Source organism: Hyperolius riggenbachi, chromosome 4 (genome assembly GCF_040937935.1).
Source record: "Hyperolius riggenbachi isolate aHypRig1 chromosome 4, aHypRig1.pri, whole genome shotgun sequence".
NCBI lineage: Eukaryota > Metazoa > Chordata > Amphibia > Anura > Hyperoliidae > Hyperolius > Hyperolius riggenbachi.
In genome coordinates this window covers 334,710,144-334,731,759 of record NC_090649.1, presented here as the reverse complement: position 1 = coordinate 334,731,759, position 21,616 = coordinate 334,710,144, and the positions used below count along the sequence as shown (strand labels likewise).

Below are 21,616 nucleotides of genomic sequence, written 5' to 3'. Positions count from 1 at the left end.
GAGTTCCTGTTCCCATCTGGAAATGTATTGTGGTTTAGGAAGGTCAGAGGGGGAGACTGCATTTTTATAGAGTAGGGATATAAGGCCTAGAGATCCCGGGTTTGTGGCACAGATGTGTTCAAAACAAGTTTTGGTGAGCGGCGATTCATGGGTCCTGATATGTTTATTTATGAAGTGAGAAATCTGGAGATAACGAAATAATTCTTTGTCTGGTATGTGTCTGTGTTCTTTTAGGGAAAAGAACAATTCAAGTGATTTATCCATCACTAAACTGCTAATTGTGAATAATCCATTTTGTCGCCACCATTTAAAGGCCGATGGATTTTGCAAACCTGGGGTGAAATCTGGGTGGCCTAGGAATGATAGGAGATTGAAGGTGGGGGGATATAAGTTTTTCTTTCCACCTTATCTGGCTCCAGACATGCAGGGAATGCAATATCATTCGATTCTTAATAAACGCTGTGCAGCGGAAAGCCAAAGTAGGTTGTGATTGGACACAGGTGAGCAAAATGAGCTTTCCATGTCGCACCACATAGGGGGGTCTTTTCTTTGCGCCACATTGTTAATTGAGCAATCTGCGCAGATTTAAAGTAAACTGCTTTGTTAGGGACGCCCAGGCCTCCATCTGCACTCAGTCTATATAGTGTTGCATGGGAAACTCGGGGACTAATGCTTTTCCAGATGTGTGTAAAGTAGATTGTACTTTCCTAAGGAAAGAGGAGGGGATTGAAACAGGGAGGACTCTATATGCGTATAAAAATGTGGGCAGAATTGAAATTCTGATCGCTGCTATCCGACCCAACCATAATATCGCCTATCGCTTCCAGCATCCCAACAGTTGTGAGATCTCAGAGAGAAGCTTGGGATAATTGGCTTCAAAAAGAGAATTATACGAGTTGGTTAGATATATGCCCAGGTATTTTAGTTTCTGGGGTTCCCATTTGAATTCATAGGATACTTGCAGATCCTGGACTAGGTCCGGGGGTAGAGTGATATTTAATGCTTTGGATTTAAGGCTATTTATTTTTAACCCGGATATGTCTTCAAATGTTAATAGGATGTCTGCCAGATTGGGGAGGGATACCCGGGGATTTGTAAGAGTGAGTATTACGTCTTCTGCGTACATGCAAAGTTTATGGTGGTGTCCGGCTACTACGATCCCGTGTGTATTGTCGTGTCGGTTAATTAGAAGCGCTAGCGGCTCCATAATGAGAGTGAACAGCAATGGGGATATCGAGCATCCCTGACGGGTGCCCCTGCCAATGGGGAAGGTAGAAGATTTATGTCCACTATACCTGATAACGGCACCTGGAGAGAAGTAAAGGGCCCTGAGCCAAGTTAAGAAATTGGGTCCGAAGCCCCAAGCGGTCAGCAGAGCAAACAGATACTCCCATGATACTGTATCAAAAGCTTTTTGAATGTCAAGGGATAGAAGCATCATGGGAGTATCTGTGGTCACGGCTGAGGAGATCAGGGGAAGAAGTCCCTGATATTGTCTTCCACCTGATGGTGAGGCATAAAGCCTACCTGGTCACGGCCAATTAAATCTCCAATGCCCCCATTGAGCCTGTTAAGCTTGGGGGTGTAATCTCCACAGTCAGCATACAACACATAAGCTGACGTGAAGGAGGTACGCACACCAGCACAAGGGATCAGGATATCCCCAGTTTAGTGGAGGAGAGGACTGACTCCAATAGGAGATTGTGGTGCACAGAGCCGGTGCAGATCTGAACAGCCACAAACACTTTCGTAATAACGTCTCAGCGCAAGGTAGCGCTGAGCGCATAACCAGGACTGAGGAGACCAGGACAGGTAGATAGAATGAACGCTTGCTAGCTAGCGATTACTTAGCGACAGCAAGCGTCCAAAACCAGACAGACTGGAATGAGGCAGCCAATGCGTTGCGGCGATGGCGTGCCTCACAAAGACAGGACAGGAGAGACAGGAAATAGCAGGATCGAGATAGATGAACGTAACACAGATAAATATACAATAAGTATGTTTTCCTAGCGTATTACAATTACAGCTATCAATGAAACTATTCGTAACGTCTGACTAACATATGTATATATTGGCAATGAACCGATATATGACATAAGCAGGAACTCTGACTAAGACTGAAGTAATACAGGGAACAGGACTCAGAAGGATTCGCTATCTCTTCGCAGAGATGAACGCAATCCACAAACAGGACCAGGAACAGGATTCAGAAGGATTCGTTATCTCTTCGCAGAGATGAACGCAATCCACAAACAGGACCAGGAACAGGATAACTAGCTCAGCACGGGTGTTCACGATACGCGCAAACTACCAAAACGTGCTGGAAAACTGACTAGCTGAACACAGGAAATAAACAGTTCGTGTACGTATATATCAGCGACACTGATATATTAACGTAACACGAATACAAGGAAAATAACAAAATGCGCAAGTATGCGTATATATTGGCGATGAACCAATATATGACACAAGACAAGCAAGTAGCAACTTCTAGAACAAGAGCAGAACTAGGAGGACTCGCTGACCCCTTCGCAGGAGTCAGCGCAGTCCACACGGACCAGGAACGAGGTGGGGCACGAGCAGAGTAACAGATAGAGTCTGAAACTATGATAGCCCATGAGGCATTGCAGGAAGCAGTTCTTTATACTGAGGTCATCCAATGGGAGCAGACCTGCAGATTCCCACACAAGTGAATGGTAATTAATCACAGGCTGATAGCAGGAAAAGGCAGACAATGATATGCAGCCTGCAGGAAAGGGACCGCCCCTCCACTGCAGCAGACAATGTTTGTTTACACAAAAGCATATTAAACTGTCATAAACTTCAGAGCGACTGCAGATGGAATCAGCAACTAGTTTAAGTGCAAACCAAACTATGCAAGCAAATGCATGTAATGACATTAGAACTGCTTGGTTTGCAATACCAGTGCAGTCAGCAGTAAACGCTGCAGAAGCGATCATAACAGTACCCCCTCCCTTAAACGCGGCCTCTGGACGCCTATGAAAACTGACATATTTCTCCTGAACCACCCAAACCAAAAAATCAGAAGTGGGAAATCCAGCAAACTGATCTGACTGAAAATTCATGAAGGTCGGATCCGTCCGACAAAACCAAATTCCCGAATCAGTCTCACCAAAACTAGACCAATTGGAACCAGAACCTACCGAACCATGCCCGTCAGCACTACAAGCCTCAGTGTGACACCCATCAGAACCACGACTTCCAGAAAACAACCCCAAGAAACTCTCTGCGCGATACCCACCGCCTTCCAAGGACTGTCCAAAAACGCCAAAGCCTTTGCAATGCCCACCGGAACTGTCCCTACCAACACAAAACCCACCGTTGAACCAGTCCAAGGTACCAGGACAAGTTTCCTCAGAGATCTCCCAGAACACTTGGAAGCTCCAAAGAGATCCCCACAGGTCAGAACGCCCCTTAGGCTCACATGGAGAACTATCAAGAACCCCTATGGAACCCAGGGCAACTCCAGAGTCAGGGTCACAAGGACAAACATCAAGATCAGGGCTTTTAGGGACCAGAACCATCTCCGGGCATGCAGGCCAACCGGCAACATCAGAACATGTCTCCACTAGGGAAGCACGTGAGCACGCTAACACAGACACATCTGGGCAGTCTGGCATACGAAGCACATCTGGGCACACCGGCACAAGAGAAACCTCTGGGCATGTCAAGGAACTGCGAACCTCAAAGTCAGTCAAGACAGGACCGAAACCAGAACTGGGCAAAAAAAATTCATCATGACTAGACTTCATAGTTACTGGATTCTCACTAAAAACTGCAGGATCAGACTTAGATGTCGCTGATTCCAGCAGGGTTATTAACAAATCATGTTCAGGGGCATTTACAAGACAGGGCAAATCTTCTGATGTATGCACTGAACTAGACAGGGTTCCCATAGCTTCTTCTGGACTAGACAGAGACTCATCAAATACACTGGACTGGAGCTCATGAAGGGCTGCAAAACAAGTCAATATTGCAGCAATCCCCACTGAACTAGGCAAAACTGAGTAACTCACTGGACAGGAAGGGGGCTCTGGAACTTCTGCCACACCGGCCAGAGAACCAGAATTTTCCAGGATACAGGGCTGGGTTTCAGAAACACTCATTAACCCGGACTGAAATTCTGAGATTTCTATTATTTTTTCCAGCGAGTCAGAATTATCCATGTTACAGGGCAAGACTTTTGAAACATTCAGAGGACAGGGCTGGAGTTCCTCGGCTGTTACAACACTGGAGAGGGACTCAACAACATTGGTTAAATCAGACTGTGTACAGGGCAAGGTATCTAACACACTTGCTGACGAGGACAATATTTCAATGGCTTCTGCTTCGCTGGGCAGAAATTCATCAAGTTTTATTAGAGCAGACTGTAATTCCAAAACAGCTGCTAGACAAGTGAATATTACTGCAACACCAACTGAGGTAAGCAGTGCTTCAGCCTCCTCTGCTAAAGGGTTTAAAGTATCCAAAGTACTGGGTGAAGCATAAGACTCTGCGACCACAGCTTCACTGGACAGGATCACTGAACAGTCCATATTGCAGGGCAAAACCATGGAAGCACCTGCTGGACAGCATAATGATTCTGTGACCTGAGTTTCATTGGAGAGATCTACTGCACAATTCATGGTACAGGGCAAATTTATTGGAAAATTTTCTGAACAAGGTAATAATTCTGCGATTTCAGGTTCACATAGCAGATGCTCTGAGCTATTCACGAAACTAGAGCGAGGTGTAGAAACAGGAAGATCAAGACACAATGTTTGCGCATCTGAATCACCATTCATTTGTAAAATTGGAAAATTCAGATGCTGGGGTTCTGAGTTTACTAGACAGGATTGCTGGGACTCGGAAACTGATGTAGTGCATCTATTGGCATCTGCTGGATCAGACAGGAGTTGAACTTTATTAACACAGGTAATTTCTGCAGAAGTGTTTGCAGAGACAGGCAAGATTTTTCTGGTGTCTGTTTCACTAAACAAAGAGTCATGAGTACTGGCTAGGCTGGACTCGAAAGTCAGCAGGACCTCTGGGTCCTCTGCTGAGAAATTTGTGCAGGGCAAGATTAAGGAAGTATTAGTAATTTCTGTCTTACTGGGAAGTAACACTGAGTTATCCATGGTACAGGGTGGAATTACAGGAACTTCAATTTCACACAAAAGGAGCTCAGAATCACTCGCTGAATCAGCCAAAGGTGCTGAAGCAGGCGAGTCCTCAGGAACTGAGGAAGTGGAACAATCTCCACTTGACAGTGTGTCTTCCCTGGTATCAACTGATTGAATTGCATAAAAATCGTCCAGAATCATTCTCCACACATCGATCAATGGAGCCACAAAGTCATACCCACACACACCAGTTTTTATTAGGTTATAAGCAGACTTAATGCATGCATTCAATACTAATTCACTTTTTGCACTGTAAAACTGACAAAATGAACTTGCATCTTTCTTCCATTCATAGACCAGAGCTTCCATCTCTCCTTTCTCAAATGGAGGATCCCATGCATATTTAACAGCTGAGCATTCCGGCTGATCATAGTTTGCAAATGTGTTAGTGGCAGAAACATACATTGGGTTATTTAGCAGGTGATTGGCCGATTTCTTATTCCTAAGGATCTCCAATACCTGTAGCAAGTATTGAACTGTAGTGTATGCAAATTTCCCTTGCTGCACGAATAAATTGATCTGTTCAATACTCTGTAATATATCTTCATAATCATATTCAGATAATTCATTTAAACAAGAACATTTATTTTCCCTGGCTAGCAATGAAAGTTCATTAGTAGTTTCATAGGTCCATTTGACTCCCCTGAATGGTGACTGAATTTCATTATCTGCTAATGGTGGAGTCTCGTTACAGATCTGATGCGCAGTCGCCAAGGGCAACGACTCCGCTGATTGTAACGCTTTTCTTTTGGAGCGTTTACGTTTGGCTTTAGACCCTGCTGCCTTAGCAGAAGAAAAGTTATCAGAACAATTATCTGCTTGCTGATTATTTTTGTAGGCAGTAGAAGGAGCAGCTGATTGACAAGCTGCCAGGAGCTTATCAAAAGGGCTAGGCAAATCGGTTTTGCGCAGCCAGTTATGGATCACAAACGCTAGAAATTCCAGTGGTCTTTCTTTTAAATTGGTATGATCTAAGACATCGTAGGCCCACTGAAACAATCTTCCCTTAAATAAAACATAAACTAGCTGGGAGGCCCACGTTGAAACAGGAGTTGCCTGGAGCTCGGGATTAGCCAGGAACCTGGTACATTCAGAAAAAAACTCATTTTCTGTTTCAGAATTGAGCTTCTCAAATTTCTTAAAGGAACAGGAACCATAACAAACAGTGTCATTTTTGCTGGGAACCCCCCCCCCACAATGGGGATTGGTAATGGGGCTATCATAATGTTAAGCTTGGGGGTGTAATCTCCACAGTCAGCATACAACACATAAGCTGACGTGAAGGAGGTACGCACACCAGCACAAGGGATCAGGATATCCCCAGTTTAGTGGAGGAGAGGACTGACTCCAATAGGAGATTGTGGTGCACAGAGCCGGTGCAGATCTGAACAGCCACAAACACTTTCGTAATAACGTCTCAGCGCAAGGTAGCGCTGAGCGCATAACCAGGACTGAGGAGACCAGGACAGGTAGATAGAATGAACGCTTGCTAGCTAGCGATTACTTAGCGACAGCAAGCGTCCAAAACCAGACAGACTGGAATGAGGCAGCCAATGCGTTGCGGCGATGGCGTGCCTCACAAAGACAGGACAGGAGAGACAGGAAATAGCAGGATCGAGATAGATGAACGTAACACAGATAAATATACAATAAGTATGTTTTCCTAGCGTATTACAATTACAGCTATCAATGAAACTATTCGTAACGTCTGACTAACATATGTATATATTGGCAATGAACCGATATATGACATAAGCAGGAACTCTGACTAAGACTGAAGTAATACAGGGAACAGGACTCAGAAGGATTCGCTATCTCTTCGCAGAGATGAACGCAATCCACAAACAGGACCAGGAACAGGATTCAGAAGGATTCGTTATCTCTTCGCAGAGATGAACGCAATCCACAAACAGGACCAGGAACAGGATAACTAGCTCAGCACGGGTGTTCACGATACGCGCAAACTACCAAAACGTGCTGGAAAACTGACTAGCTGAACACAGGAAATAAACAGTTCGTGTACGTATATATCAGCGACACTGATATATTAACGTAACACGAATACAAGGAAAATAACAAAATGCGCAAGTATGCGTATATATTGGCGATGAACCAATATATGACACAAGACAAGCAAGTAGCAACTTCTAGAACAAGAGCAGAACTAGGAGGACTCGCTGACCCCTTCGCAGGAGTCAGCGCAGTCCACACGGACCAGGAACGAGGTGGGGCACGAGCAGAGTAACAGATAGAGTCTGAAACTATGATAGCCCATGAGGCATTGCAGGAAGCAGTTCTTTATACTGAGGTCATCCAATGGGAGCAGACCTGCAGATTCCCACACAAGTGAATGGTAATTAATCACAGGCTGATAGCAGGAAAAGGCAGACAATGATATGCAGCCTGCAGGAAAGGGACCGCCCCTCCACTGCAGCAGACAATGTTTGTTTACACAAAAGCATATTAAACTGTCATAAACTTCAGAGCGACTGCAGATGGAATCAGCAACTAGTTTAAGTGCAAACCAAACTATGCAAGCAAATGCATGTAATGACATTAGAACTGCTTGGTTTGCAATACCAGTGCAGTCAGCAGTAAACGCTGCAGAAGCGATCATAACAGAGCCTAATAGCCAAGATTTTTGCCAAAATTTTAATGTAAATGTTCAGTAGTGATATAGGTCTATAGTTGGACCAAATAGTGTGATCGGAATTGGGCTTGGGGATCATACTTGCAAGTAACGAGTCTGAACCAAGCTTCTCCCCTTGCAGAATTTAGTTAAATGCTTCAGTCAGTGGTGTAGTGAGGATGTACACAAATGTTTTATAGTATAAGGTGGGGAAGCCATCTGGGCCTGGGGCATTATTAATCTTAAATGATTGTATGGCTTGTGTGACCTCATCGGGAGTGATTGGTTGATCGAGCACTAGCTTGAATTTCTCGCTAATGGGGGGTAAGGGCAGTTTGCATAAGGTATTGTGGAGTAATGTTGGTTTGGTAGACAAAGAAGGTTGATATAATTTGGCTAACCCTTTATGAAAGATATTTCTATTTTCTTTGGGTTGCATGTGAAGACACCATTCCCTATATTTATTTTGATTGCTTTGTAGCTAGGGTCTGGTCGTTTAAGGCGTCGGGTAAACCTAGAAGTTGGCTTATTACAGTGGACAGTCTGTATTTTGCTCATCTTAAATGTCTGTCTGTTTTACCAGTAAGAAAAAGATTTAAAGCTTCCTCTGCCTTAAACCAAGCCTGTTTGTTTGCTGTGGAGGGATCTCTATTTAAGTTGTCAACTGCTTCACTTTATGCCTGCTCTAAGTGTGTCTGCTCTTGCATATGCCTCTTTTTCCTGCTGGAAGTGATAACTATGAAATGACCGCGCAGAACTGCTTTGTGCACTTCCCAAAGTATATAATCAGGGACACCATTATTGCTTGGATTAAGTGTGAAGTAGTCCTTGAGGTGGTTTTCTATCATAGCGACAATAGCTGGGTCAGACAGCAGCGACTGATTGAGGGACCATCGAGATTCCGATGGTTTAGTGAGTATAGAGGTTAGTGAGATAAATACTGCATTGTGGTCAGACCATGGGATAGGAGTAATTTCAGCAAGTAAGGTTTGTAAGTAAGTTAGTATGTGTGAAGCAATGATCGATTCGGGACTGAGAGTTATGTGGGTTGCAAGAAGAATTACCTTCTTCTCGCAACCCACATAACTCTCAGTCCCGAATCCTTTCCTATGAGGATGCATTTCTCTCCAACAATCTTCTAGAGAGAGCTTCTGAAGGAGGTCTCTAAATTGTTTGGGCTTACGGGATTCTGCAGAAGTTGGATGAGGTTGTGCTGGGTTGTCCCTATCTAGATTGGGTCTTAGGGTAAGATTGGAGCCCCCGCACATTAGTATCGTGCCTATTGCGTGTGTGCCTAGCATATCAATAAGATGGTGTAGGAATGGTAGTTGATCAGTGTTAGATGCGTAGTATGATGTTATTGTAACGTCTATGTCTTGTATAGTGCCTACCAAGATAAGATATCTGCCATCAGGGTCTTTGATTTCCCTATTACAAATGAAATTAACTGATCTCCTAAAGGCAATGAGGATGCCTCAATGTTTTGTCTTGACGCAGGCAATATAAAATTGGAGGAACATGCTGTGGACATATTTGGGGGTGTAACTTGCCGGAAAATGTGTCTCCTGCAAGCACACGTTATCTGCGTGTGCGGCAAGAAAGGTTGTATATGCCTTAGAGTGTTTTTTCAGGGGAGTTAATGCCCTGTACATTCAGGGACAGTAAGTTGAGAGACATAGGTCAGTGTATGGGTGGTGAGGCTTGTGTTGTTTCTTAAGGTTCATGTTGAGGGAGAGGAAAGAGCGGCTCGGCAGAAGAGTAGGGAGGAAAGACAGAGTAGAATAGAAAGAAGCAAGGAAAGTAAAGAGGAGGAGGGTAGTCCAGAGAACAGATACCCTCAAGAGTATAGGCGGATGCTAAAAAGCATCCAGTTGCTCCCGTGGGGTGTCAAACATGTGACACTCATCGGGCGCGAGGCGGGGGTGCATAAGAGAAGCTTATTAAAGGGTGAGGTCTGTTACCACTATACTACCAGCTGGTAGGATAGAGCATACAATGGATAGTTGTCTACAATATATAGGGAAACACTGTAGGCTATATTCTTAGCCAGTATTCTGTAAGAAGGCATGAGTACCCAGGGGCCTGGTGCCGCCATCCCAGCCCCTCCGGGGTGACCCACGTAAGGGGAATGCCGCAGTGGCGGACCTGGATGGCATAACTGCGAACGGGGCGGCATGCGTAACATGGTCACAAGTGTGGGTGCTCCCGGGGGGGGCAGGGAAACCGAACATGAGCTCAAAATAGGTAACAGTAACTGCTCTATTGCTAGGTACATTCAGGTAAATATGCGGAGTTATCGTAACCCAACGGAAAGGAAAATGCCGCAGTGGCTGACCCGATCTGCAGGAAAGCAATCGGGACGGCTTGCAAAAAATTGTCGCTGGCGTGGGCACCCCCTGGGGGGGGGGGGGGGAGCAAGGGAGGCGAGTATCCACTCAGGACAAAACACACCCCACATTCCATAGATTGGTATAGTCAAGTAGAATGCTACCATCCCAGTCCCCCCCCGGCCAACCCACAGGGAGGAAAATGCTGCAGTGGCGGACCCAATCATAACAATAATGATCGGGAGGGCGTGCATAACATTGTCCTCAGCGTGGGTGACCCCCTGGGGGTGACTACGCCCCCACACATTACATATGGGTGACACAATCAAGATTAATAAAGAGAGTTAAGTTTGCAGGTCATTAGCTCTCCATCTATAACTGCAAGTGCAGGTATCCTAAGAAATAGCACCAATTATTAAGCAGGTAAACAATAAACATTAAGCATCAATATATTGAATATTATCGCAATTGTGCAAATCAACGGTGGTCTATGCTATGCATTTAAACTTTCCTAATGGCAGTATAAGAAAGGTACTGTGCCCCTGAGTTAAGTACAACAACAGAACGTATAAGGAAAACCGCCAGAGATACGATTTCTGATATGGCGGAATCAGAACGACAATCAGCCATATATCAGAATAGCTGGGGTAACACAAGGTCATTGCAATTGCAAAAGTTCCAAGAGGTGATTGTGTCGACCATTCAGTGAGACCATCATATGGGGCAAAACGAAGGGAAGCAAATTTGCATGAGTGGAAAACTTAAGACGATGTATACATATAGGCCCCTTAAGGGGACCAGGGGTGTGAGGCAAGTTCCAAGTAAGCATATCAGTCAGGCCTCCAGTGTAGGGGTAGGAGCTGCTGTTGATACTGAAAAACAGTCTCCGACACATCAGAGTTAATACATTTTGCAGAATGAAACATGAGGCAGCATACTTAGCTCAGTGTAGGGTAGAAAAAAAATCTCAGAGGCATCAAAGTCCATAAACTTTGATAAGCCAGATAGTGCGTTAGGGCCAGTACAGGCAAAAGAAGCAAGGTCAAGAGGCTCCAGAGGTTGAAGCAATCAGGAGAATAATAAAACATTAGACAGCATACTTAGCTCAGTGTTCAGGATACTTTGTGAAAAACCTGCGAGGAGAGCTCCTTCAATGCCTGGGAGCGGTGTTTAACAGGATGCTGCTCCTTAGGAGGGGAAGAGCTTGCTTGTGTAGATTGAGATTGCGATTTAGCTGCTTGTTTCGGAGACTATTGTGTCAGTGGTGGTTGTGGCGGCACAGGAAAATCAAGTGCGTGGAAGCATTCCCTGGCGTCATTGATGCTGCGGATTGTATGTTGTTTTTCTTGCCAATGAAAGTCGAGTTGAAATAGAAAGCCCCATTTATAGCGGATCCCTTTGTCTCTCAGGGTTGCAAGATAAGGCAGCAGCTCCTTACGTTTGGCTAAGGTAGCAGGTGCCAAATCTGCGTAGAGTTGGTAACGGTGTCCCTGAAAGGAGAGATTCCTTGCAGCTTGGAGTAGCTTCTCCTTGGTGAGGTAATGGTGTGTCTTCAAAATGGTATCTCGTGGCGGGCCATTGGTGAGTGGGCGGGAGAGAGCTCTGTGGACATGATCCATTTCTAGCTGCTCAATCGGTAAATTAGGGAGAAGTTCTTGAAATAGTGCAGTAGTGAATCCTTGCAGGTCTTGTACTATTTTGTGGATTCCCCTGATTCTGAGGTTCTCTCTCCTTGATCTATTCTCAAAATACTCCATTTTATCATGTAGAGCGCGGATATCAGCCTGCAGGGAGGTGACTTCCTCATCGTGCCCCTCCAGTACAATGGTTACGTTGTCCAGTCTCTCATCATTGGCAGATGTTCGCTTGCCTACTTGCCTAATTTTGTGTAGAAGCTCGCATCCCAATTGCTTATTTGCGCTCAGAACCTCCTGACGGATGATATTACGCAGCTCCTCTATAGTGATCTGTTCAGGGGTATAGCGGGTGATCTATCTGCCGTTATGTCTGCAGGAGGGAACAAGTCCTGGCTGTTGCCTGAGTGCAGGTCTGCTTATTGTTCAATAACGGGCGCCATCTTGGGTATTTCGGCCAGGTCAGTTGTCGGCGAGATTTTAGCTCCGGTTCTGGCTTAAGTGCTAGAAGCCATCCTCCGGCGGCTGCCCTGAGTCTTCCAATTGCAGTTGGTGCGTTTGCGAGGAATGTACAGGCGGGCAGGATAGCGATAGATGCTGTGAATCTCCCTAGACTCGCGCAGGGCTGGGATCAAGCTGCCATCTCCGTTCGCTGCGCACATGCACCCCCCAGAAACGTACTTCTTATATGTATATGTTTATATCTATTTGAAATTTTATGATTTTCACGACAGTGGTCCTGTAAGGATCAGAAACATAGGGTAAAGTGAGAAGGGGATGCAGAGAGGCTGAAAGAGTCTTGGAGGTTAAGGTTGCAGATATTTCTTCGTGTTTACATGGAGTTTAGGGTTTGCAGACGTGTTAAGCTAGCCATACATCTAGCGATTCTGATTCAATCGACAAATTGATCAACTTTATTAAGGAATTGACTTCAGTATGGTTAATGAAAGTCAATCGACTAATGACCTACCCACTACAAACGATATCCTATGTGATTCACCTTCACATTCGTTCTGACTGAAGTTGTGTCTCCGTGCTGGAAATGCAAAAATCGGTTCAGAGTCGATCGGATGACGTGTGAACAGTAGTCGATTCCTGTGCGATTGAGCAATATCTTGCTCAATCGAATAAGCTGGTCATTTCGACATGAAATCAGCCACTTTTCATTGACTGGGAACACACTCGATTCTCTCTCGATTCTATAAAATGATCGAATCGAATGGTCAATTGTATAGCCAAATCACTAGATGTATGGCCACCTTTAGATGGAAGAGTGAATTTGAGTATGTTTTGGTCAGAGAGTGGAAATAAGGAATTTAAGAAGTTGAATAGGGTACAGTAACTACAGAACATTATAAAGTTGTGTGTGTAGAAGTTTGAAAGCAAAGATATTTATCATGCCATGCAATAAAAAATATCTTAAAAATGTCTTTCACTTTGACCAGATGAGCTAAAGGCAACAGGTGATTTCCTCCTGTAGCTTCCAGTGCCTCTATGTGACTAAAGCGACTGTGCATACCCACTTTAGATTTTCTTTGGCTGAAGCAAGCTTTCCTGATTTATTTCTTTAGAAATGTAAAGTACCGGTATATACAGGGATCCTCTAATATTTCTGACACACCTGTATTGATCCATCTTGTCTGATCTCTGTCCCCAAATATTTTTTTACCATGTAAACTACAAAGGAAGCTCCCTCAATAGGATGCCTTTCTCATGTTTTTCCCTACAGTGATCAGTACATGATGTTCAGTTAGGAGCTGAACAGTGTTTCTGTACGGTGATTAATCCAAAACTGCTGTTCAACGCACTTATTTAAGAGAGTATGTTGCATAAGCCTTCACAGAGGGAGACAACATAGTACAATTTGCTGCCTTAAATTAAAACATATTCTCATAGGATGTTTTTGTACATAGGTAGCACAAAGTAATGTATACTGGGTTGTTGTACTGTTGAAAGCCCTTCTTTGCACTGCTCCCAACTGTCCTTTTTTTGGAGGGGCAGTCCCTCTTTGGGAACTAAATTCCTCAGCTCCTCTTTCTTACTCTTTTGTCCCTCTTTCAGGACTATAATACATATGTATGTAAATATCTGCATTTTGCTACTGAAAAATGTGTTTAACCAACTCTTAACTTTACTCCCCTCTTTTAAATGTATATATTTCTTATTTTCAAATGATAAAATGAAGGAAAATTACTGAAGATAGAAAGGGCCTGTGTTATTTGAATGAAAAAACTGCATATTTTGCTTCTGAACTCTTTGTGAATAGCATGACAAGTGCTTAAGTGGGGGCGTGGTTAGAGGTGTGCAGGGGCGTGTCTTAACATGTCCCTCTTTTTTATCTCAAAATATACCGGTAGGTATGCATTGAATCATAGGTATTGTATTACTGCAGTCTGCAGATAATGCTGTCATCAGCTCCCTAGCATCTGAAGAGCATATCCCAAGATAAAGGCTCCAATTAGCATTGTTTGTGTCAGATATTTACATAGTTTGTTCTAAAGTTTGAAAGATCTGTCCGTCAAGTTCAACCATGAAATTATAGATCGATAATAAATAATAAATATAATAATATCATATATAAGTTAAGTACACAGTATTTATTACATTTATTGAATGCTAAGTGGCTAGCAGTGGCTTTGCAGTGCTATTGTTCCAGGTCTGAGGCTCAATCAGTACCGGTACACAATTTTAATAAAATGTACATGTTCTTCCTGTGTTTGTACTGGTTTTTATAAACCGCTCTGGTTTCTGCCCACATTATAAAAACCATACTGGTAAGTCAATGGTTCCCCCAAACTATCCTTGGACTGCAGCATGGATTTGTTTGTAAGATCCTCTGAAAGACATTCATTGTTAATTATTCTCTACAAAGCCCTATACAAATGCTTAATACTAATACAAATAATGCATGTGTTTATTGCTAGACAAATATGGCAAACGCATTGTGGAGGCGCATGAGTTTCCACTGTGGCTTCTATTAAAGAAAGCCCAGTCATCTGATAAATTGGTCCGTCTGGAAGCTGTTGACAGTTTGGCTAAGATCCATAATTGGTATGGTAAGTAACAAGTGGATCAATATGAAATTGTTTTTATTTGTTATTGTCAGTGTTGCCAACTCATCCCTTTAATTACTGACACATCTAAGTTATACAGGTTCTTGGGCTATTTGCACATTAACGGTGCCTTAACTGCATCTACCTAGCCACAAAACCTGTATAATTCATATGTGTCAGTAATTAAAGGGATGAGTTGGCAACACTGGTTATTGTGTTCAGAAGTTATAGGTATTTTAAGCTCTATACAACTGAAGGAAAAAGCTGGAGTCACTGATGAATGTCCCTTTTTACTTGGCTCTGTAATATTAACAGGCTGACACATCATTGCATTCCAGCGGATCTGGAGGTGTGGCTAGCTAACAGTACCAACAATGGATAATTTGCATATATTGAGCAGTGATGCGCTGGGAGACATCTCTGAGCTCATTCCAACCTGAATTATTACAAATACTTTATGTTTTAAGAAAGCAAACTTTTGTTATACTTGCAATAAGGTAAGATGATTCAGGCTTGCTAAACACTCTCAAGTTCCTAACTAACTGAATACCGCCAGGATATAGCTTACCACTAAAGGAGCAGGCATAAATAAGTAACAAGTGGAGGTCAACAACCATCAATCATCAACTCATAATGCAAAGTCAGGGAAATATTTAATAATGAATTCTTCATTAAGGGCCTGTTTCCATTGTGTGTTGAATGCAAGGACAGCAGTGGCCATATCTGTATCTCTAAAATATCTCTGCTTTGCCATATTGTGGTAGCTGCTAGATTCACAATCCCAAAGGCCTGGAAACAGGAGGCTGTGCCTACTATTATGGAACGGCGAACATTTGACATATGGAATTGATTGTGCAAGAAGTCCGATAATAGGTTGTTGAACCACTATAACTTGTGGATATTGTAGGAATTATTCAAATAATGAGAGGAGGGCATTGTAGATTAGATAAGAATACCTCTGCCCTTTTACTGTTGTATATGTATCCTCTTAAAGCGGACATGAACTCAGAACTTCCTATCTGCTCTAAAAGATAAGCAACAACATACTAACCTTTAAAGAAAACCCTTTTCTTTTTTACGGCTGATACAAATCCTGCAATAAATCTGCAGTGTGTCTACTTCCTGCTTTCATGGAAATGCGCTAAATACATACAATGTGCATTTCTCTATGCTTTCCTTCTGTCTTGTGCAAGAGCTCAGGTCCACTTTAAGACTCATACACACCCTTGATTATTGTTGCCCAGCAGGGATTAGGACCTTGGATGACATTGCAGGGCAGACACTCTACACATGCGTTGCTAGCCTGCAGGCTAGTGGTGTGTTCCTTTGCTATGGGGGAGGGGGGGAGCTGAAGGAGCAGTGCGGTTGTGATGAGTTAGAATATCAAAGCTCTCGTCTGTGACTCGGCCAAAGTGATCCTCCAGGTGCATCACTGGCTGGGTGTCACGAACTGCTGTACGCATACTGGATTCTCAGCAGAGGCAGTTTTTATCTCCCTCCTCGGTTGAGTCTCATCTAGCGTGTGTATGGACCTTTAGGCCTCTTTTACTGACGCGTTTTAACTGATCAGTTGTCCCATAATACTGCATTGTGAAAATGTTTTTCAGCATACAGTGTGAAAGAGGCCATAGAGAAACATGTACACCTTGCACATCAGTTACCCTTCCAGCTGTATCTGAAAACAATGGACGGAGTGTAAAAGTTTAGCTGAGAGCTTGGTGAATGTTGATTAAATCCATATATATTTGCTGAGAAAGTGGTTATGGTTGCGGTGCTGTGCCAATTCCTGCACAGTCTGTATTGAAATACATGTTCAATATGAGAATGCATAAAAAACGTGATCGGTGCCCAATGGCAGCTTAGACATGGCAATCGCCGGTGCCAAGAAATGGTTATTAGCAATTAATGGGACAGTAGCAATGCATTCTTAACATCTTTGGTAAACTTGCATCATTGCAACAATATAAATATATGTTGCATCTGAAATCGCATGTGGAAAACGTCCACAATTCGGGGCTTGTGGAAATGGGCCCTAAATAAGCTAGAAAGCATGGAAATCAATCACATATTTTATATTGATGGCTTTACCAAACAAAAAAAATTTATACAATCACAACCTGGTTGGTACAACAAGTATTGGTTGATATTGCAAGTTGTTTGTCTTTGCATGATTACAAGTAATAATAAGTCATTGCCCCCTATTCAATCAATATTTTCTCCAAGGTGATATCTTCACAACTTGAAATGTGTTTTTAGCCACCAGGAAGCAAGGAAATAATTTCAATAAATTCTCAAATAATTTTGTAGAACTTTTTCTCCCCCCCCCCCCCCCCCCCACACTCCTCTTTGACTGTGATTACATGATCACTGTAATTGACTCACAGTGATCACAGGTTCAAGGGCAAAGTCTCCTGTCTGGCGCATAGAGCTCAGCTGTCTGTAAACAACCAAGTGGAGAGCACGGGGCAGCAGCAGAGCTGTGATAGCAACAGGAGTGAGCTGCGACACAACATTGAAATCTACAACCTGACTGGGATAAGTAAAAAGGTCATAGATTTCAATTACATGTGTCCTAAACAAGTTAAAGAGAAGATAAAACATTATCTCCTAGGTGAAAAAGTTAGCTGAACAAGGGTTATTGTAATTTGGAAATGTCACTATTGCTTTGTATGTATATTACCATGTTATTATCATTATTATTATTTTGTTCTAAGATTATCAGTATAGAACGGCTGCACAAGGATTTGATAGAAGAACCATCATTGGCTTGGCCAGAAGCAAAGACGCAGACCTCCGCTTTTTCCTCCCACTCCCAGCATTGTCAAGACTATATGATGTGAGTGACGCACATGGGGACACAAGCTATTAAAAATGATATCCATTATACGGTATTTCATTTTTGTTCAAATAAATTTGAAACTACCACTGTTATAGAGGAAGGAAATTAGTTGCTTGTGGTCTGGTATTAGTCATGGAAAGAATCCGAAGACAACAAAAGTTGTTTAGGAGGTGATACCTTTCGTGACTAACACAACATTTCTTTGCAAGCTTTCGAATCTTTAACCACTTCCGCCTAAATGGACATGTATACACATCCAGTGTCATTGTGGAGAGTGCACACATGTGGTATCATTTTATACGAGACGAGTTGTAGAATACATTTTGGTGTGTTTCAAAGCTTGGACCCACATCACATGAGAAATGGGTAGGGAAAAACTCAATCCAACATAAAAATTAATTTTCTAAATTATAATCAAACTTGGGAAAATATTAGTATAGCTACACAAGACATATGGGGTAACATTTTACCTGTGATAAGTAGTAGAATAGAAATTAGGGTGTTTTAGCGTTAAGAGCTATGTCTTGTGTATTATTTTTAGAAACAAACTGAATCAGAATGCAATAAAAAATGTTGTATATTCTGCACCAAAATCAAGACTTGTAAAATTAAAACAAAGTGAAAGAATATAAAAGAAAATAACTATATTGTTACCTTAGGAACTTGGCTTTCTAAATATGTGTGCAATATTACTGTTAATTTTTGCAAATAAAATGTTGTAATCATCGATGGTGTACAATGAGAAAGCAAAAAACACAAAACAGAAAAAAAGACCCCTTTATTTCCAAAAACAATATTGTCACCATACATTGTTCTAGGAACATAATCTAAATGTTGTAATAACCAGGATGGATAAGCAAATAACCTAGTTAGCACTGTTTATTGTAAAGCTACAGTATAATGGATGTAAATGGAGAAATAGTGTGTTTTTTCAAATTTTTCCCTTTAAAATGCATAGAAAATAAGGTAATTACTAAACAAAAATATTACTCACTAAAAGCCTAATTTGTCCTGAAAAAAACAATACATAGATCATTTAGGTGTGATAAGTAGTAATACAGTTATTGGCAAATGAATGGGAGCAGCGTAGATATGTGAAAATTACTCTCCTCCTGAAGTTGTTACGTTTTTTCTTCAAATATGTTTCAGAACTGGATCAGAACCATACTATCATGCCATCCTCTTCAATCAGAGGAAGGAAAAACAACTTTTTAAGTGCCTGGTACACTCCATGCACAACATATGTTCCTTGCAGACATGTAACCTGCACATGTTTGGATCTGTCACTGGAGAAAGGGGAGCTTGTGTCCAGGTTTCAACTCAACTATGCTTTTGTCCCCTTTTCACACACATGCTTACCTTACACCTAACCTTTTCCTCCCTCTTTAATAAAGTCAAAAGCCTTTCCTTACATCTAATAATAACCTCCTCTTCCTAGTGCTTAACCTCAACCTTCCTCTGCTGATGTCTAACCTAAAACGTAACACCTTCTTGACACCTAAATCTGTCCTCACCTCCATATTTCATAAATCCCTGACGGAGGGCAAAGTTCCCTCCTGCCTCAAGAGGTCTACCATCATACCAATCCCCAAAAAAACGGGCATCACAGACCTCAGCACCTACAGACCTGTTGCCCACTTTCAACTGTCATGAAGATCTTTGAAAAACTGGTCCTCACCCATCTGAAGGGTGCCACGGACGCTCTCCTAGACCCACTTCAATTTGCATACAGATCTAACAGATCTACAGAGGATGCCATCAACATTAGCCTGGCCTCCATCATGGAACATCTAGACAGGCCGGACACCTATGCCAGAATCCTCTTCCTAGACTTCAGCTCTGCCTTCAACACTATCTGTCCAAGCATTCTGTATGACGACCTAGTGCGACTTGGAGTTGACCACACTCTCTGCGCGTGGATCAAGGACTTCCTCACCAACAGGAAGCAACTAGTAAGGCTCGGTAGCTGCTCCTCCCGGGAGAGAACCACAAACACGGGCGCTCCCCAAGGATGTGTTCTGTCCCCGATTCTGTTCTCACTGTGCACAAACAGCTGCATCTCAACCACAGACTGCGTCAAGGTTATTAAATTTGTGGACGACACCACTATCCTTGGCCTCATCAGCGGTGGGGACGAACACGCCTACCGGAGCGAGATTGAGCGTATCTGCAACTGGTGCAAGAGCAACAAGCTTGTCCTAAACGCTGCAAAGACCGTTGAGATGATTGTAGACTTCAGGAAGCGCCCTCCACCTCTCAATCCTGTCCTCATCGAAGGCTCTGAAGTAGCCAAGGTATCTAGCGTTCGGTTCTCTCTCCCTGGACCTCCTCCACGCATCCAGGCTACGATCTAGGGCAAACAGGATTGCGCAAGGTCCCCTCCACCCCGGTAGTCGCTTCTTCATCCGCATGCGCTCAGGCCGCCGCTACAGAACTATTCCCACCAAAACCTCCAGGCACAGTAACTCTTTTTTCCCCCAAGCGGTACGCCTTCTAAACTAGTGCCCCCTACGCTGCATATCCACCCAGCATGGCCCCCCGGTCACCCTGCAGAACTGCCACTTTTAGGCCCTTATATATGCATGTTATGTTCTGTTTTTATTCTGTCTGTGTTTTTATGCACCTTTTGCACAATGTCAGTTATGTTCACTGTGTTCACTGTTGTTAACCTGTAATTTTTTGCACTAAGCCCTACGCCTGTGTGTACCATAAATAATTCCGAGTGTGGCTTCCGCCGCACTTGGCGAAATAAATCTGATTCTGATACAACCTAAACGTAAGTTTCTAACCCCCAAATAATGATAACCTCCCCTAGCCTATGCCCTAACGTTAACCATCCTGATTAACGCCTAAATTGGCAGGAAGATAAGGATGGCAAGAGAGAGAAGTGGCTAGGTGTAGAAGCAATTGGCAAGTGCAGAGTATGCAGACTGGCACAAGTTCAGATACAAGGCAAGGTAAGTAGTCAGATGGGCAAACATTCTGCAGCAGGGTGGTTACTCAGACTGGGGCCGTTTCATAGATGACGTGTTCATCTTGTGGGACGGCCCCAGAGATATGTTTCTTGAGTTTGTGGGTGAACTTAATAATAACAATATAGGTATGTTTTTCACCCACGAGATAAGTTCCACCTCGATTGACTTTTTGGATGTTCATATTGTTAAGAATGCCCTCAATGGCCTTGATACGAGTATCTTTCGTAAGCCCACAGCGACAAATTCATTACTGTCATGGGAGAGTCATCACCCAGACCCCCTGAAACGGGGAATACCGAAGGGTCAGTTCCTCAGAGCGCGGAGGAATTGCTCGGATTTGATGGAATTTGATAGAGAATGTGTAAATCTACATAAAAGATTTAGAGATAGGGGCTACCCCCAGAGGGTTCTGGAAGAGGCTGAATATAAAGCAAGATCAGTCGAAAGGACTGAACTTTTATGTCCAAAGGAGAAATCAGATCCCAACTCAAGTATGACAAGGATCATCAGTACCTATACCAAACAATCACCAATTATCAAGAAAATAATTGGCACCCACTGGCCTATTCTTCAATTGGATCGTGACCTCAGTAAATGGATTCCCCCTCAACCACAAATTACTTATAGGAGAGGAAGAAATCTTGGTGATTCGTTAGTACATTCCTTCCTACCAGCAAAAACTATGGATCCGACAATAAAGTTCAAGAAAAAGACTTGGTTGGATCAGAGTGTGAATGGCATGCACAGATGTGGCAAATGTAAGGCCTGTCCTCATGTTTTGAAGTGTAAGGACTTCACGGCCCCCAAAAATGGTCGAAAATTTGATCTCCTTGATTTTTTCAATTGTGACACAGAGGGGGTCATATACGCCATACAATGTTCATGCCCCCTCATGTATATCGGAGAAACTACGAGAGCAGTAAAAACAAGAATTTTGGAACATCTGGGGGACATTAAACATAAGAGGAACACGTCA

At 43.1% G+C, this 21,616-nt stretch overlaps 1 protein-coding gene across 2 annotated transcripts in view; it reads left to right on the top strand.

Annotated features, from left to right (window-relative positions):
* The window catches only part of SERAC1 (serine active site containing 1), a 197,657-nt gene that overhangs the window by 69,049 nt on the left and 106,992 nt on the right, over positions 1–21,616 (top strand). For both annotated transcript variants that reach the window (XM_068231859.1, XM_068231858.1), the window contains exons 6-7: positions 14,698–14,829; positions 17,541–17,662. In XM_068231859.1, coding sequence (XP_068087960.1) covers positions 14,698–14,829; positions 17,541–17,662 — 254 coding nt within the window. The remainder of the gene's footprint in view (positions 1–14,697; positions 14,830–17,540; positions 17,663–21,616) is intronic.